General features: G+C 38.0%; 4 protein-coding genes across 7 annotated transcripts; 1 reads left to right on the forward strand and 3 right to left on the reverse strand.

Moving 5' to 3' along the window:
* Nucleotides 1-77: 77 nt before the first annotated feature.
* Nucleotides 78-3,628, reverse strand: elob (elongin B). Its single transcript, XM_057346400.1, has 4 exons — nucleotides 3,458-3,628; nucleotides 2,215-2,349; nucleotides 1,514-1,622; nucleotides 78-1,429 (listed from the first exon to the last, which is right to left on the reverse strand). The coding sequence occupies exons 1-4, from the start codon at nucleotides 3,611-3,613 to the stop codon at nucleotides 1,317-1,319; spliced, it is 513 nt and encodes a 170-aa protein (XP_057202383.1). The 5' UTR covers nucleotides 3,614-3,628; the 3' UTR covers nucleotides 78-1,316.
* A 116-nt stretch (nucleotides 3,629-3,744) lies between these two features.
* Nucleotides 3,745-8,040, reverse strand: zgc:153292 (uncharacterized protein LOC100003014 homolog). 4 transcript variants are annotated; one of them, XM_057346396.1, is made up of 13 exons: nucleotides 7,867-8,040; nucleotides 6,764-6,962; nucleotides 6,620-6,646; nucleotides 6,436-6,494; nucleotides 6,231-6,333; nucleotides 6,088-6,141; nucleotides 5,914-6,000; nucleotides 5,583-5,822; nucleotides 5,359-5,462; nucleotides 5,090-5,255; nucleotides 4,698-4,785; nucleotides 4,549-4,593; nucleotides 3,745-4,395 (listed from the first exon to the last, which is right to left on the reverse strand). In XM_057346396.1, the coding sequence occupies exons 1-12, from the start codon at nucleotides 7,953-7,955 to the stop codon at nucleotides 4,562-4,564; spliced, it is 1,248 nt and encodes a 415-aa protein (XP_057202379.1). In that variant the 5' UTR covers nucleotides 7,956-8,040; the 3' UTR covers nucleotides 3,745-4,395; nucleotides 4,549-4,561. The 4 variants fall into 4 exon arrangements, with proteins under 4 accessions (XP_057202379.1, XP_057202378.1, XP_057202380.1 ...); XM_057346395.1 differs by lacking the exon at nucleotides 7,867-8,040 and adding an exon at nucleotides 7,096-7,299; XM_057346397.1 differs by lacking the exon at nucleotides 7,867-8,040 and adding an exon at nucleotides 7,096-7,299 and having other exon boundaries at nucleotides 4,535-4,593.
* Nucleotides 8,041-8,189: 149 nt separating this feature from the next.
* LOC130561045 (uncharacterized) lies at nucleotides 8,190-11,768 on the forward strand. The gene is made up of 4 exons (XM_057345135.1): nucleotides 8,190-8,739; nucleotides 8,965-9,126; nucleotides 10,532-10,733; nucleotides 10,883-11,768. Exons 1-4 carry the CDS (start codon nucleotides 8,614-8,616, stop codon nucleotides 10,993-10,995), a joined length of 603 nt encoding a protein of 200 aa, XP_057201118.1. The 5' UTR covers nucleotides 8,190-8,613; the 3' UTR covers nucleotides 10,996-11,768.
* On the reverse strand, nucleotides 11,246-17,140 carry arl6ip1 (ADP-ribosylation factor-like 6 interacting protein 1). The gene is made up of 6 exons (XM_057345134.1): nucleotides 17,007-17,140; nucleotides 15,812-15,945; nucleotides 15,203-15,322; nucleotides 12,800-12,917; nucleotides 12,487-12,571; nucleotides 11,246-12,113 (listed from the first exon to the last, which is right to left on the reverse strand). Exons 1-6 carry the CDS (start codon nucleotides 17,040-17,042, stop codon nucleotides 11,995-11,997), a joined length of 612 nt encoding a protein of 203 aa, XP_057201117.1. The 5' UTR covers nucleotides 17,043-17,140; the 3' UTR covers nucleotides 11,246-11,994.
* Between the last annotated feature and the right edge of the window lie 1,219 nt (nucleotides 17,141-18,359).

Genomic DNA, 18,359 nt, shown 5'->3' on the forward strand with positions numbered 1-18,359 from the left:
AATATACGTAAATTATAGTTCTGAATTACAAGCACAACTGTGGAAACAACAATAATAAACAGACATTGAACATTAGACAAGGAGTGGAAAAGGGCTGATTTTAATTTTCATTGAAATGCAGTTACAGATACTGCAGCATGATTTTATTTTTAATTTGTAACTCATTTCTTACGAGAGCATCGTGAAGGAACACTGCCATCACGGCAGGATAAAAGTGTGTTCGCAAAAACACCATGAGCTTTTGTTTGGGGGATAAACACAATGTCAGCGTTTTTGTTAAAGTTAAACATTCACTTAAGCAACTTTGCCCAAAATCTTACTGATCATTCGATTTTTACTTGAAACTTTCCACATTTTAAAATGCCTCACACAAAGAAAAAAAACTGACAAGCATGTACACTCCCCTGATCTGATTTTAAATACAAAATCAGAGAATAACATGTCAATACTACAAACAAAAGTTCAAAAAGGTACAAGCAGACGCGGATAACAAAACTGTAAAGAAAAGCAACACACACTTTAAGAAGCAATGATGCAAGTGGAAAAATGTATTTACAATGAAACCACTGTATATCAGAATTCATCATATTCATGTGCTGTATATTAATGTACAGGTATAACCTGACCGCATCCGTGCCCTTTCTGATTTCCAGCAAGTTCCAAGTGCATTTACACTAAAGTTGGTAACATAAAACTGTTAAGCTTGTGGCCTTTGCACTCTAGAATAAGAAATAAGAACAATTTTAATACCAATACTCATTAGCACACAACAGCATACTGTAAATGCAATCAGTAAAGTGGGCATTTGTGAAACCTTACAACCACCAACACAAACCCACCCCAACCCCAACAGATCAAAACACACAAAAAGCACAAAACGTTTAACTCTCCAAACATAACATCTGTGTGAATTAAATAAGAAGCACAGGTTTTAATGTCTAACCTATGACTGTTGACTGACAGATTCATTCAGCAATGAGGGGGAACACATTAACAAATCAAAAGGGACCTGTGCCTATAGATTTATCTGTAGATGAGCAAAGACTTGATGCCGGAAGGGTTTGCGACAATTCAGTGAGAGTTAAGCTGCTAGTGCTAGATGGCAGGTGAGGGGTAACAGGGAGAGCGATATTCAAAATCTCAGCAAAGTTACAATATCACACAGGATCACTCTCACTCATGCTTCCCCATCCTTTAGAACTCAATAGACACCACCATCTTAAAACACATTTGCTTGTCCGCTGTTCTGGAAACTCTTTACCCCTTGCCGCTTCCCCCCACCCCCACCCCCCCACCCTTTATTATCCGTTCTTTCTTCACTGCACGGCTTGTTCATTGGCAGTGCTGCCCGAGTCCTGAGGCTTCATAACATCAGGAAGTTCAGGAGGGCTGGAGAAGGGCTCTATTCTTAGTGGCTCAAAAGCATCATCTGTGATATAAGCACACACATTAAACAAATACAGTAACAACAACAGCATATAATGAGAAGGCAAGCAGAAGAACGGGAACTGACCATTGATACGAAAAGCCAGTCCTACTGTGGCTGGAGCCTGAGGCCTGGCTGTCTGATTTGTAAATCCACAGTCTCCAAGAGTCTTACTATCTTCTAGCAGCATGTCATCCTGGGGAACAAAGAGAAAATATCTAATAAAACGTATAAGATGCTCAAAAACACTACAAACTCAATTGCATACTGCAAAGGGATTAGCACAACCTGAAGATTGCATGTAGTTTCTATATAAAGACAGCTTTACATGTTTAACATATGAAACGTTAACCTATTATTTAAAGCAAAAGCTGACCCCAAATATATATACGTATATATTTTTTTTGTTCGTTTAAACCCGTCTGGCTTTTACCAAAAGAAACATAAAAAGCATTTTGGGGTAATAACTTTGCTATTATTTTCTATTTAAAAGTGAATGGGGACTGGGGTTGTCAAATTATAGACGTGTGAAACAAACAAACAAACAAACAAACATAAAATTTAAAGTATAATTTAAAAAAAATAGTTTCAGGCATGGGTCCTCTTGCATCCTTTTGCATTCCAAAGGTAAAGGTAAAACAAAATGGGGGTGAATGACAATGTTAATTTTTTTGGGTAAACTATTGCGCTAACAACAAGAATGGTGAAGATAAAGATATTAAAATCAAACCTTGAATTTACAAATAAAATAAAAGTCTGTAGGTGCATAATAAACATTTTTTGCTGACCTTGTAAAGCCTCTGATCCTCTGGTGCTCGCTTTAGGATGCCCTCCACAATTCGCTTCAGCTCATAGACTGTGGTAGACTCCTTAGCATCTGTAAAGATGGTTGTCTTGTGACGTCTGATCATTAAAAACACATCCTGAGGAAAAAACAAGAGGTTAGTTAAAGAGAAAATGTTTTTCAGTTGATAAATGTGTGTGACTATAAACAAATTCAGAGCATTTATTGTCCCTCAAAGTGATATCTTCTCATTTTGAGTAAACAACCCAAAATACTTAAACTGAGCCAATTAATGGAAACACAATAAACATCAAACGTTCAAATGTTTCCACACTTGAATATGCAAACATTAGAACTGGCATTTTAATGTAAGTTAATGAAGAGAACAGCAGATGGTGAACAGCTGAAACTCGTCAGGACATTTAACTATACAGTGACAACTGTGAAGATCTACACTTTATGGGACTCTCATGGTCGACCGTATACAAATTAAATGCTGACAGCTGCATTTGTGTTGCGTTGTTTGTTGACAGTTACTGGCTACACCTAGGAAATGTAACGCGTTGCTGTGCTGTTTGTGTAATACAAAAAGGCAATGTAGGACCGACTTATCACCGACACTATAGGTGAACAACACCTTGACAACCACCGCGAATCTTTAAAGACGAGTTTTCGCAAATTTACCATTCCTACAGTCATTTTTGAAGAACCGCAAAGTGGAGTTGACACCTTACTCTGAACCAGGCGGCGAATCAACTCTACAGCTCTGCAATCGAAAAACAATCCCAAAATATCTTAAATTATTTTAAAATAAGTAACTTCATAAATCCAACAGCCACAGCCCACAATGATCAGCGGCAGGAACAGCCCGTTCCTACATTATAGCGCTGTCATGAAATCAACACCGCGACAGTCAGATGCTTAACGTTAGCTTACAAATAAATAACACAAACTGCAATGGATCGATGGCCTATTTGTTAATATTAGCTAACAGATCATACACCGAACGCGATTTATTCACGATCTAATTAGTGACACTGTAAATTAGACGGATTTAACTGGGAATGTTAACAGTTAGCCAGAATGCTAAAAATATTGCGAAACAAAGAGCTTTGTATAAAGCCGCATTTAAACACGCTAGCGACTTTGATAACCCGCTAGTTTGGTTATAACCCATTATTGTTAAAAAAATCGACAACAAAACATCAACATAAACTAGATATATTATCTATTCCTTTCTCACTCACCATTTCTGAATGACTGTTTCGCTGACTTCTTCCACTATCCCACGCTGCACTGCGGAAATCAAAGCGCTCGAGCCAGTCCTCCAAAATCCCAGACGTCTTTGCGTGAGCAGCCGTAACTCTTTTCTTTGCTGACGACGTTCGCCCTCTATCGGCCATAGCTAATTCTATTATTTTAATACACTACTATCCTTGCGCCTTAACTGCTTGGAATACTGCATAATTGTAATGCAAAATGTTTGTTTTTAAATAACTGATATTACATTTTTATGTTTAGGCAACATTATCAAAGGTTGAAAAGATTGACTGAGACCTTTGTAAATTTACTCATTCACACATTCCAGAACACCCTCAGGCCTGGTTTCACAGACGAGGCTGAAGACTAAAATGAATGTTTGAGCTGTCTTAACTGAAAATAACTTGCCCTAAAATATCTTAAAATATGCCAGTGCCATTGTTTTATTTTAAGATTCACACCAGTAATGTTTATTTTTAAAGATTTTTTATAAAAGCGACTTAAATATGCTAATTCAACTAAGGCATAGTCCTGGCTTAAGCTAAGCCTTGTCTGTGAAACCGGGCCTCAGTCTCTTTTTTATAAAGTTTGGTGACAAGAGATTTTTGGAAAGCATAATTTATTTTAACAACATTGCTGTGGATAATTTTTAATTGGCCTTAATCTGACAGTATGGGTTAACTACAAACCACTAAATCTTGTCTTTTTTTACCTTGCTTGTAAACTATCATTTTTTTCTAAATACCTTTAATGGCATCTATGCAATATGATACATAACGTTTCAATATGAAAGTCACAAATAAATAAAACATCAGTCTAGGTTTCTTCTTTAGACTTTCTGGTCATTGTTTTCCATATGTATTGAGCTTCTTTCTCGCTGGACCTCCAGTTTGAAGTCACAAAACAATAACAGTAATCAGGCACACTAGAAGTAAAACAAAAGAAAATAAATGAAAAATCATTATGTAAATTATTTTGTAATATCAATATCCTGTTCTCTTTTTATGAGAGGTACACACATAAAAGATTTATATATAAACATTTTAACTATCTAGATAACATACTGTTTTATACTTGCCAGTTTCACACTTTCATGATACAACTATGCAGTCAGCTGATTCTCCTGTGTAAACAAAAGTGGACCTCTAACTTACATGATAATGACAATAAATGTGAAGGTTATGTTGACAAAGAGGTGTCATGATTTATCATTGTACTTATACTCACTGAATATTCGTTTCAGTGCCTCGACCTCTTTTAAAGGGTTTGGTTTCTCTATTTTGAACGTGCACTTTGCAAGGTTGTCTTCACTGAGCTTGATTGGACAAAAACAATGAATCACATATATAATTTAGTAAGACTTCTAAATGTGACAATTCAGACACTACTGATGTGATTGTTGCATGCATAGCAACTACACAAAGTTTGCAAGTCTAACTGTGATGTGTGACAATCCTAGCCATAAAAGAAACCTGACAAACTAGGGTATAGAAATAGTAAGACATTCTGCATCCAAATATCCTTCAACTATTTACTATTGAAATTATTATTTTACATGTCCCATACTTTGTGTGAGAAATAATTTTTTTTAATAAAACTAAAACTTAAAAAATACATACTGGCTGATCTCTAGGTGATGTAGAGGGTTTAGTTCCATCGCAGCGATGGAGGAGCAGAGGGCGGTAGTTGGTGTCTGGGTGAACACTGCAGTTGAAACGCAGCACGCCGACTGGTAAATGTACATGCCAATTGTCTGGATACTTCTTTACCAGATTTTCCACCATTCTGTACGCAAACAAGAAAAAAATGAGAAAAAAACAGATCTTCTAGCTCTGAGCCCAATTGTTTACTTAACATTATGATAAAATCTGTACAATTTCAAACATACTTGACAATGTGGTATTGGGTGTATGGTTCAAGTTGTGAGGCCTGATAATGGTGAAAGGCAAGGGAAATCTCCATCTTCAAAATATTACTAAGTGCTCTGTTAACCTTGACACCAAGAGTAAGCAAAAGGAGAGACAAGATCAAAAATCTGTCGTTTGCAATACCTTTTTTGCACCTAAGGTAACTGCTCTGATATTATTGTAATAAGCATAATGTATGACTTACCGTTCTGACCTGAACTCCTCTGGCCCCCCATGGTGTGAGAAATCCCAAAGGGAAGCCATATCGGGAAATGGCATCACACATAAGCAGGGCTATGGAATCAGAGTTAGGCTTTTCTGATGGAAATATTTCAATCCATTTGGTGTAATAATCACAGATGACCACTATGTGGCTATAGGGGCCTTTGCTGTCTGGAAATGGCCCGGTTACATCTATACTCAGCCATTGCCATCTCTCTGTCACCTGTAAAGTGCAGACATTGAGTAAAAGACCAGTGGCACTAAAATAATTCCTGTATGAGTTCATGCATGTTAATCTCCAAGTAAAAGCATACCCTTATAAACTTGGAATTTTGAACTTTGTTTGAATTTTTTGTTGTATTTAAAGATGCAGCATCACAAGTGACATCATTTCCAGAATCCTGTGGAAAAATATAAACACCATTCAGGAGACTGCCAGGGTTTTAGCTAAAATATAAAGAAATACATACAACGAAAGGTCTACATACACTGGTGTCAACACCCTCATCATCACCCTCTGCCAGCTTCATCCACTGTATGCTCTATAGAAAAAATAAACATGTAACAGTGTACAAGTAATTAAGATGCTCTACAATTATAAACATGAAACCAAAAATCAACAATTACTAACCTGCGGTTTACAGTAGTCATCATGAAAGCTACCAGCATGAAGAGGGCCACAACTGGAACCATCAGAATCCTGCTGAGCCACACGTACAAACTTCCCCTCAAGGCTGCCAAAAGCATAAACACAAGAGATAGATTTATTAGTGAAACAACCACTGAGGAGTTATTTTGTCAGAAATAAATAAATATGATGCTTATAATAACACTACCGTGGTGTTACTGGCTTTGGTGTTGATTCTGGTGTAACAGGCACTACTGTTTTACGATTCTGAAGCGTGCAAAATAAATACAAATACTGGGTTTGAAAATAATACGAAATTATGAAAAATGTCATGTTAGTACTATTCTGTTATATTAATTAATAGAGAAAGTCATTTAAACTCCAATACGAACCACGGATCGTCTTTTGACAGCTGGCACCTGGGTGTGGATACATTTAAAAAGAAAAGCAAATAAGACAACATTGCCACCTTAGGCACTTATAAGACAAATTAAAGCAAAACTTTAAAGAAAAATACAAATTAACTGAAGACTTACCTTCCACTGGAGGTGTTTAGGGAAATTAAAGATAGTTGGGACTGCGTTGCGACGCAACCGTTTATGATTTCCCACTTGCTCGAAGCAATCCTTCTCGAAATGATCCGAGCACAGCACAGAGTTCCCAGTTGGCCACCAGTTCTTCCATCTCATCCGCCGAAGCCATTCTCTCACTCTCAAGCCGTCTGCTAATGGAAACCTTTAAACATGCAATCATGTAAATGCATATAGCAGCTACAAATTAAAATGTGTTGTGTATAGAGGGTGTTGTAATGTTTCTTAAAACTCAGCTCATAGCAGCAAACACGCACATCAGACAATCTAAAACTTACTTGTGAAAAGAAAACTCGCCTCTTTTGTATGCCTCTTTATACTCCCTATCTGATCGTTTCTTGCACTTATAAGCTGAGCAGACAGGCATTGTTTTAAAAGAAACAAAAAGAACCCTTACTTTAAGCAACTGTAACGTTACCCGTTAAAGTATGACGAGTTAACAGATATCACTGAGCGTATTTTGTATTTCCGGAAGCTGTAGTTCTTCGCGCGGGATTTTACAGCATGGAGTATCGCGAGTGCCACACACTGGACATTTCACATTATTTTCGCATATCGCTGTTGCCGTGGTGGATATCCTTATGCTTTTTCAAGATTGACACCACTGTCTCGTCTGTTTTTATTTTATTTATGGCAGTGTAACGTTACTCGTGTAACCAGACATTACTATTATTGGTAACGATTTTATTGATGTGAGATAGGTATTGTCGAAGCTCTACACAAATACAACAATACAATACATGTTTTAGGCAAAGACAATTGCGTTGCTGCACGTTCTTTCATTTAAAAACACTTTCATATTCTTTGCCAATGCCTTCTCGTAGCTTTAAATTTGCACACATTACAATCCACTTATTAGACATACAACAACACGCATACTAGCACAAAGCGACGTGCAATATCATCTTTGGCAAAACCATTGCGTTACTGAATACTATTAAAGTTTGTTGCGTAGATGTATAAATATTTTTATGTGCTGTGTTCATATTTGCGATTTCCTCAAAGCTTCATTCGCATTACTTGTAACAAGCCTATATAAAAAAACTTACGTGTGGAAAGAAAACTCGCCCCGTTTGTATGCTTCTTTATATAATCCATCTGAACGCTTCTTACAGTTATAAGATGAACAAACAGGCATCGTTCCCAATGGACAAAATTGTATTTTCTCATTTACAGAAGTTAGATTAGGCAAAAGCCTTTATTTTCGCGTTTAGTCTTCTTCTCGTGTGATATTAATGCAGAATTCCCACATGAGAGGCGTATTTTCACCATCTATCGGACATTTCACGTTATTACAGCCACCCAGAGTCGGCGCCAGGGTGTGAGGGGGCTGCTATGTTTAGTGGCGGGGCCAGGGTTTAGGATGGGCTGGTGTCCCGAAATTTCATTCTACCCCTCAGATTATCCTACCAGGCATGCGCACATCAATGTTACGTCATTTTCTTGCGCTATAAAATCATACTTGTTTATTTTATACTGCTACGGGAATCTGATTGTGTATTTTCGTTGTTAAATCATTCTAGGCCTACATATTTATTTAGTACTGGTAGTACAAGTATAGGGTATTGCGCTGTAAATTAATCATAGACAAGACACTGTATGAAAGACACTGAAACTGAAAGGCTAATTTTTTTAATATCAAAGTTTGTTTGCACGTTGCTACGGTGAACAAAAAAAAGAAATGGTTCGATGTGACACATCCTAAGGAATATCATAGCGTGATTTTCATGTTCGAGTGATCTTTGAGTAGTCTGAAACCGAGTCTTTGAGTTTTAACTGGGCATTAAACCATCAACATGTCATCGATTAAAGAGCGTCCCACAACGACCACAGTTGTCGTGAAGGGCAAACGACCTATGCATCGAAGCACATTGATTCTAGGCGATCAGACTAAATCATTTTATTCTACAACACACGCAGAGGTAAGATGTGACGTGTTGCTGTAACTCAATAGGCGGTTTGGGTTCAGGGAACCTGAATTGACTAAATGTAAATGTAGTCACTTTTAGATAAAAACGTCTACCAAATGGATTCATGTAAAGTAATTTAATCTAAATACACATATATATTATAAAGTATACTGAATTACGATTGATGGTCATGGTGACAGTAGGTACGGTTTCAATCTTTTTTTTTCTTCTCCATAGTGTTTTTCTGGGAGAGGACGCGATGGTCAACCGCTTGTCTTTCTGTCTCGAGATTCACTCTATCCCTCACAGCATACAGGAAAGCTGGACCTTAGTAACATGACTACAACACCTGCCAATACACACTCCAGAGATGTGCATGGACCGAAGGACATTGTACCAGTAAGCGCAGAGTGCTTATTTTTGAAAAGCAGATTGTATTCATGTAGTATCACATATTCACAGTAGGAGGCGGTGTTAGGTTGAAGTTCATAAAACTGAGTTTGGGTATGTGCCTTGCTATCTAAGTACGGGAGCCACCCTGAACCTCAACGTGAAAAAAACATGGTTAAAATAGTGTTTTAGTTCCTTCTTGAGCCAAAGTCCTAATATTTCTTCTGAAACGGTGTTTCATGCGTTCTGACTTCTTTACTATGTCACACGTGCTGGCTCATGGTCAACGAGTTGGACGTATATGTAGTATTTCTGTGCTCGATACACTCCCCCAAGGTTCGTAAAGTTTTTTTCGAACATAAAATTCCCTTACGTAACAACTTTTCTTAGTCCCTTATTGGACAATTCTCCTGGAAAAGCACGCCCACGTGTCAACCACCGAGAGCAGGTGAAGGAGCACGCCCACGCATCAACGATGGAGAGTGGGAGAAAGAACACGCCAATCAGTGTGCTCCTACATAGGCGAAGTTCAGCTGTGTTTGTTTGTTGACTGCATTTCGGTGAGGAATGGTGTATAAACGGTGGATATAACACTGATTTGGAGATCGTTTGAAACTGATAGACGGAGCAGTCCCAGAGCTAAAAGATGTCGGTCATCAACCGCACGCGGTAAGTGAAACTGAGTCATAAGCCTGTGTTTTGTTGGCAATCGGCGTGTACGTGCATAAAGTACACAACACAAATTTATAGGCCGGGTTTCACAGACAAGGCTTAAGGCTAGTCCCAGACTAAAATGAATATGTGACCTGTCTTAACTGAATTTAACCTTCAGGAGGCCGTCTGTTTTCAGAGATAATCGTACAGCTGTATCTGTCTTTTATAAATGTGATTAAATGAAATACTCTTCGAAGATACAAAGTATGCAATACTACTCTATAGGTACTCAAGATTTAATATGAGATTGGCAGAAACTGCGTTACATCCACTTTAGAAACGTATCCATTTTTTTGTGATTTTTTTCATGTTGCAGTTCAGGGCTTCTGTATCAAAGCCATACAACCACAGTGCATCATACAAGAAACAGTCAAGATTAAGGAGACCCAGATGTAAAAGTTTAAGACTAGCATCGATCAACCAGTAATGTTAGTGTTGTTATGCAGGGGCACCACTAGCAATTTTGGGCCCTATAAAAGAATATGAGGTTGGGTCCCCCACCACACCAAACATACAAGTCAACTATCTAAAATATTTGTCTGCAAATTAATAATACATTTATAATTTCTATTACATTTCTACTAGGTACTGTTACTACTAATAAAACAGATCTCTGGGGGGCCCCAAAAGTGTGTGGGCCCTTAGAATCCTAACTTCCCCCTCCTTAGCTACACCGCTGTTGTTATGTATATGCACACAGCATCATGTACTGCACAGCACCGGGGAACAGAACAAAACACGGAACCGTGGGGGTCTTGAGATTAAAGACATCACCCACCCCAACGAGATCACTCTGTACCAGACCACATATCACAAAGAGCACTGCAATACCTCCCCTAGACATCTAACAGATGAATCCAGTGGACAGCCAATCTTCTGGCACAGCCATAATATTATCACAGGTACTTCAGTAATCAACTGCTCCTAATTATTTAGCAAAATTCAGAGGTCATTACTCATTTCTAAATAAGCACTAGATGTTTGTGTGCTGCAGTATGCAAGGACCCTTAAATTACCTTTCTAAGACCTATATTGCCATTTTGGACAACAGGAGAAGAGAGGACTCCAGCTGGGCCTGGGCGACTGAGAAGACAGTCTGGAGACAGGGTTCTGTGGGTGACCCGGCGCTGGGACACACAGCACAACTCTTTTCGGCTGTATTGAACCAATCAATGTGGTACTAGTACTAGTGAGCAGTTAATAAAGTCTTACTTCATTCTTCTGATCAGAACTCTTCAACTAAGAATTCGGTCTTGTTCATTTCATTCCACACCACACATTGTTTGGGGAACATATATTTAGCTTTCCAGCCAGAAATTTCCTCTCTGCTAGCATGGAGGTGCTATATGGAAAAGTTTCTGTTGTGGCCTATAAACAAAATGAAAGAATACTGGAATTAAAACGGCAACAAAGATAGTTTATAATCTTAGTTTATTATTGTGCTGAACAATCAAAACACAAAAATGACAATTAAAAGAACAAATAGAGAAGACAAACTTAAGACAAGCCAGTAGACACAAAGAAACACACATGACCAGGAGAGAAACTGAACATATATTTACAGCCCAGCAACAGGTGTTGGATTAAGAAGTGGCCAGAGCTTGAGGACAGTCATAAGGTCCACACAGCACTAGTACAGCAGTATGGGTCGAAATTCCTTTACACAAACAAGTGTCTCACTCCAGTTACTTCTGTTTCCAGTGCAATTTTCAGAACAGTGCAGAAATGAATGTTTCCAAGCCATTGAATCACAAAAAGGCAACATTTGAAGACCTCTGATTGTGTTCTGTGCATCTAACATAATTCAGTAGTTGCCTTATTGGCTAAAAAACGGAATACAAGCAATAAAGTGATCTTTATATTTTGCACTTACCATATTTACTATGACATACAAATTCATGGATGTGAAAAAAAAAAACGGAACGCATTGGTGATGAGTCTGACGGCAAAGAAAAAAAAATCCAACCACATTTTTAAGATATTATAGAGCAAACAAAATTACATGTGAACCTCAAGTGTTATCTGCCTAAACCAAGCAGGCTATTGGTTGTTAATTTTCACTGTTTTAGCAATTGGTTTCTGCAAGAACCAAGTTCTGTGGTCTATGGAGATTTGACAATAAGGAAGGGAAGATAACTCTTTCTTCCAGCTTTGACTTTTCTCTTACTCATTCTTCTTTTCCTTATGTTTCAGAAGTTTGTTGATCTCTCTCTTTGCCATGCCAGCATATTTGGTGATGATGCCATGTTGGTTGAGGCCAGGTAGAAGCAGAAGGAAGCTCACTGTGAAAAATAACAGAACGCTCTGTATGAACTGCCTTTAAAATTTGACTGTCAGTTGTACATCCACAAGTAACCTTCAACAGTTGGGGTTATAGAGGCAATATTTCACTCCAACTAAACACATCAATTTTGTGTAATTAGTAACATATTTCTGAATTAGAACTATGTCTATTGAAATACAATGGCCTCTTTGTTGCACACTTTCCAAAAGCTAATGCATGTCATGCACAGGGAAGGCAGTCCCAGTGTATTGCAACTAATGAAAAAAAAAGGTTTTCAATGTAATTTTTAATTATTGGTTATATTTTTAAATCAACACACATTTTGTGATGTTAAAATGTGGCGTACGGCTCTCATGTAACAGAGTACTTACCAATCAGGTAGGTAAGAAAGAGGTTATGAACCTGTTGCCCAATCCAGGCTACTGCCACAAGACTGCTGATCACAGAAAGGAAATACTGCAGAGAAGAAAAACAAATGCGCTACATACAGGAGGAACCCATTTTCTTCAGAAGTTACAATGATGTAAGGGAAACATTAGGTTTGGATTCACGTTTGTTCTAACAGTGATAAAGTCGACTCAGTGGTGTGAAATGGCAGGCTGCACAGAGTGGTAAATCAGCTTATGAGTCATTAGCGATGAAACAATGCTGTTCTTCAAGTGATCAAAAACAGTTTATGTGTACCATTTTTGGCTTTTCTTCCTTCAGAGCAAACAAACGTTTCCACCAGCCGAGCACACGCCACTGGGTCTTCACAAGGTTGCCACAGATCTCATGGAAACGCTGCTGCTGTTCTGTGGTCCTGTACAGGGATAGCAAAATAAAAATTTAAATTTCCTTTATACCAAGCATGCAAAGGATAATATGCAAACGCATCAGTCAGTGATGAGATCCATGATGCAAAATGCAAAGCAGAGAGTCTTCACCCTGGTAGGGTTTATTTAGCAATAATGGCTGTCTTTTATAATAATATATGATACCTAAAATGAACTTGTTAAATGCAGCACACAAACATGAATATTTATAACTATTTACAATCCCCTACTGCAATTTTTTATTCCGAGTCCACAGTTTTACAGGGAAGCACCATCCGTTTGTGCTTATGCACAACATTTTATTTCTAGACATACATGACCATATTCAAGGTTAGGAGCCATGGGATGCTGCCAGACTCTAAAATAAACAGCAGTGCTCTCATCTAGACTCGTTCTGTAGAATGGGGGGTGCATAGCAAGACTTCACAGAGTTGATGTGTCTGTGCAGAGCGTACAGGCCGGATCAGCACAGTGGACTTCTGCTGAGTCAAATTAACACTGTGGTCTGACACAGGATATCCAGCAGCAACTGCAAGCTGCCACTCAAGACTCTGATCCCAAACTGGAGCAACTGAAATCGCCAGGGGTACTGAGAGACTATCACGAAACCAGAGGGGGCAAGACTGCACAAATACCTTTGAATGTTCATAGTCATAGATGATCTAATTCAGAATTGTTAATTAGATTAAGGTGGGCACATTTAACTTTTGCAGAAAAGTGTGCTTATTTGTATTAAAGGGATAATTCACCGAAAAATGAAAATTCTGTCATCATTTACTCACCTTCGAGTTGTTCCAAATCTGTATAAATTGAGAAAGAGATTTGGAATAATGCTTATAACCAAACCAGGGCTCTAGACTCATTTTTCCCACTGGTGCGATCCACTTTCTCAGTTGGTTGGACCAACATACAATTTGGTCGCACCCTTTTTTATAGTAGTCATAATGACCTTGTATAATGACCTCAGTTGATGAATCGTTCTGTTAATTTGTCAGTCAGTCTTTTAAAATAGTTTGCGCTTTAACACTTGCGAGCCCAATAAATCCAAAATAAATGCAAAGAAACTTTGTATTCGTTATTTTATACAGTTTTTATTATTTAGTTTTATATTCAAGTTATATATTGGCTATGAAATGATCTGACACAAATATAACCTGTCACTCTTCACAATCCTCCTTTATTGCCCTCTTTGCAAAATGCTGTTATTTTCCACTGGCTTTCTTTATTTTTACCACATAAAATTAAATTAGCTAGCTCAAAAGTAACTCAGAACTAAATTATTATATACAGTATGTACTTTACTACACATTGTCATAAATAAACTTGAAATACTTAAATCTTACTAACCCCTCTTGTTAAATGGTGTAAGCATGCTTGTGTTCTGATGTGTTTTGAGTGACTGATTTGATGGGTTCAGACAGTGAGTCTCGTGACTTCAGTGTTTGACATACGAGTTGTTTCAACAAAATGAATCGGTTCAAATGAGTCATTATGTCGCGAATCGGACATTAACGTACATTGACTCGCTGTTTGTTATTCACAGCTGTTAGGACATCACAAAAGATAGAAGTTAACAAGTTTTTCCTTTATGTCAGCTGCATGTACAGAACACTTGTCAGGGAAGAAAAGGCAACATGTTTTTGAGCACATTCACACCCAGCTGTAATTCAGGTAAAAATATTCTCCGAATGCGCCACGTGAAACATGGATTCTGTCTTCCGACCTTGCTTTTGATTAACGTATGAGGGAGAGACAGTTCAGAAACCGACGTGTTGGACTTCATTACGCTCTGCGCAGAATGATCAGAATGTGACATCAATGTTCCGTGAGAGCGTTTTAAAAGGATATGGAGCAGTCTGTCCCGCAATGCTTTTATGATGTTCGGTCTGCGCAACACTGAATGAAGTCAAACACACACTTACTGCACTAATCACAAGCATTGTGAGTAGTCATACACTACTCATAAATCACATTAAATGTTAAAATAAATCTTTGGCGGGGCAAAAATTCGTTTAACGCACTCGCACCAATGCGACCCTGTGAAATTTGACCTCGCATTTGCGAGTATTTTGGGCATCCTGCAAACAGATTTTGCATTCTTATAAGCATTCTTTGGTGTTCATCAGAACAAATACATTTATACAGATTTGGAACTGATGACAGAATTTTCATTTTTGGTATCCCTTTAATCCTAAAAGTATACCCTCTAGAGAGGCAACTGTGATAAAGTGATGATATTAAATCCACAGGCTTTGAAGATTTCATCACTCACCATTTGTTGGAACCAAAGACACGGGGGGCAAGAGTGGGCACCAGGTAATCAGCCAGGCACAGAATCATTACAGTGCAGGACAGACCAGTAAGCACAGAGGGGTCCAAGTAGTAGATCAGCCTGTAAATAAAAAAACGGAACAAAGACCACCAACAAAAGATGTTACAGTGGAAAACTGTGTGGTGCAAGATCACTTCCAAAAAAGTGCTTTAAAAAGAGTTAACACCAGATCTGACTGCCATTTAAAACCTAAATTGCTCCCATTATACTCAATATAACTGCATTGCATGGAAGCACCCGTTTTGCTGTACCATAAGTAAAAAAACAGCCCGTGTTGGTAAACCTTGTGACGTTCAACATGTTTGCATTGCACAAGCGGTCAGAACAACCCAATAATCTTAAAAGCGTGATAACCTATAAACAAATCCTGTTAGATTTTGAAGAACAGAAGCTTGGAATCTTAAACATTTGAGAAGTGAGAAAGTGATGACGGTAAAAATCATAAAACATTTCTTCACTTGTTTGTCTGACAGACTTCATCCGATTAGCTCAAGTGAAATATTAAGTCGTAAGAAGCAGGACTAATGCTTTTACATGCTGCACACTCACAGGAAGATGACTGTGGTGGCGCCCACTAATACTCCAGGGTACCAGGGCTTCTCCCAACGCAGGAAGCGATCTCCAGCCAGGATGACCTCTCCCCATCCTTGCAGTTGCTCTTCTAGCTGACTGGTCTCTTGAGCCTAGAAGATTGTTTTCAGTCAGTATCACTGTATGATCAATGACTTCTTATAGATCAGATGATATGGTATTATAGGTGATTGTTGCAACATGGGAGTGTCACAAGTCCTGGGATGGGCACATCCAGGTGGAATGTGAAGCATGCGAAATCAATGATGACAGGACGTTATAAGAATAAAGCTAGTAAACTATTCACACACTAAAAGAAACACCCAGAATATCGACTGGCAAATCTAGTTTCTTCTGTAATGAGAAATTACTGTTGAAACAGCCAGCCATTTTGTGCCATAAGGTGATAATATAACGTAAATAAAGGCGTAGTTTGGATTTAAAATCCCCAATACGAACTCACGGTAATTTACCGCTAACGTTACACCCCGTTTCACAGAAACATTACGTCAAAACCCGCAGAAAGGCAGGCGTATAAATTTTGGCAACAGTTTCACAATCTATAAATTACATTAAATTGCACATAAACCATGTGAAACAACCGAAAAACTTAACAAAACACCTACTGCTTTGGAAGAACTCAAATGCATTTATTGGATTAAGTTATCCCCCAGACAGCTAATCTTAATAATGTGACACGTTATATAATACCCTTGCTATTGCGATACTGAATAAGAATAAACCGGAACTGTCAAAACCGTCATCATCAACTGAATTCACCGTGTATTGACAACATTAGCCGTTTTTATGCACACTAATGTAGGCATAACGTTACCAAGCACTTTACACAGGACGCTACACAATGAGAATAATCTGTAACGTTAGCCCTATAGGTTAACTTGCTAGCATGTATCGTTAAGTTACGTCACGCAGTTCATACGTACCTTACATTCACTATTCACACGCATAACATTTACAAATAAACGACCGATCAAGCAGCATTACACATCCATTTCATGTCGTTTTTCTCAACCTGGCCAAGCTAATGCCAGCAGCAATCTGTTTAGCATACTGCTAAGGAAAACGAACCCGTTTCATGTACACGCCTCGCCTCGACTAATAGTATTTCGATGCCAGGCAAACGTTTAATAAGTTACGTTAACAGCCATCTTACCAACAAATTTGCACTTTTGTTGTCGCCCTCAGCCATTGTTTAGATTTGAGGATCTGTGTTTTTCGGAGAACACGATTATATGAAAGCGACTCCCCTCTGTTGCAGCGATCTGTCACTGACCGTTATTTTCAGGATGTTTTTATCTAAAACTCAGAACGCAATGCTTCATGGGAAATGTGGTTTACGTTCAAAACAAACGACGCAAACGATTTTCTTTGAGGATATTAAATGTTAATGCGCACTTAGGATGCATTCATGTAAGCATCTCTTTTGTACATTTACGCATCATTAAACCTCAACTCTTTGGTATATTTCTAGACCATTGTTCAAGATTAATATTTGCTATTAGGTTGTAGTACTAGGTTTATGCATCTGCTAAAGCAAAGCCTTCTAAATGTGAAGGATACAACAACGAAATCCCCTCGATGCTTAGGGACAAATAAGCTTTGAACCATAGGCCTACGTTTAAAGTCCCAGTGATATTAAAAATTACAATTGCTATTTTTTTCATGAAGTATATCAGCGTTTATTTTAAATAGCTTACCGGTGTGGGTCATTCTCTTATTAAAATTCATGTGTCCTCATAATCTTCAGTTAAAATCTGAACATCCACTTCCGCCCTCATTGACTAACTCCTCCTGTCAGTCTGCTGCCTGTTCCTTTTCAAAATGGAATGGCTGTCTTATACATCCAATAACATTGCAGTGAAAAACAAGCCATGCGCACTTATTTTATGTTATTTAAATTTTTTCTTATTCGAAATTCCATTTCACTCGGAAATGCGTCAGAATACACAAGTAAAACTTCTGGTTCACGGGGACTTTAAAGGGGAATTACTCACATTCAAGTCGTTTGACAATCCTAGGACATCCGTTCATCTTCTCAATGCAAATTAAGCAAGCTTTCTGACTCCGCCATGATAGATCCAACTATGAGAAACATACACTGTTTCTTGTTTTATTTCATTTTATTATTCTATTTCATTTATCTAATTTATTACAATATTCATCTATTATATGTATTCCATTTGTATTATTTGTTCCTTACTTTCCTGTTGTTTAACCTCGTTGGGAGTTGTATTGTCTCTTATGCTGATACGAGTATCCATCAGCCTCCAATAGACAGCAACGCAACTGATTTTCAAAGTGCAGAATGTTAATTTGCATTGCAAAGTTGAACGGATGTCCTAGGCTTGTCAAACGACTTGAGTTTGAGTAATTCATGGCAGCATTTTAATTTTTAAGTTCCCCTTTAACCATACGCAAAGTTTGTTAGCCTTATACAAAAACATTTTGAGGGAGCGCTTTTTTAATCTTGTGTTGCACAATATTATTATTGTAAATCAGGCTAATT

This window comes from Triplophysa rosa, linkage group LG11 (assembly GCF_024868665.1).
Source record: "Triplophysa rosa linkage group LG11, Trosa_1v2, whole genome shotgun sequence".
Taxonomy (NCBI): Eukaryota; Metazoa; Chordata; class Actinopteri; order Cypriniformes; family Nemacheilidae; genus Triplophysa; species Triplophysa rosa.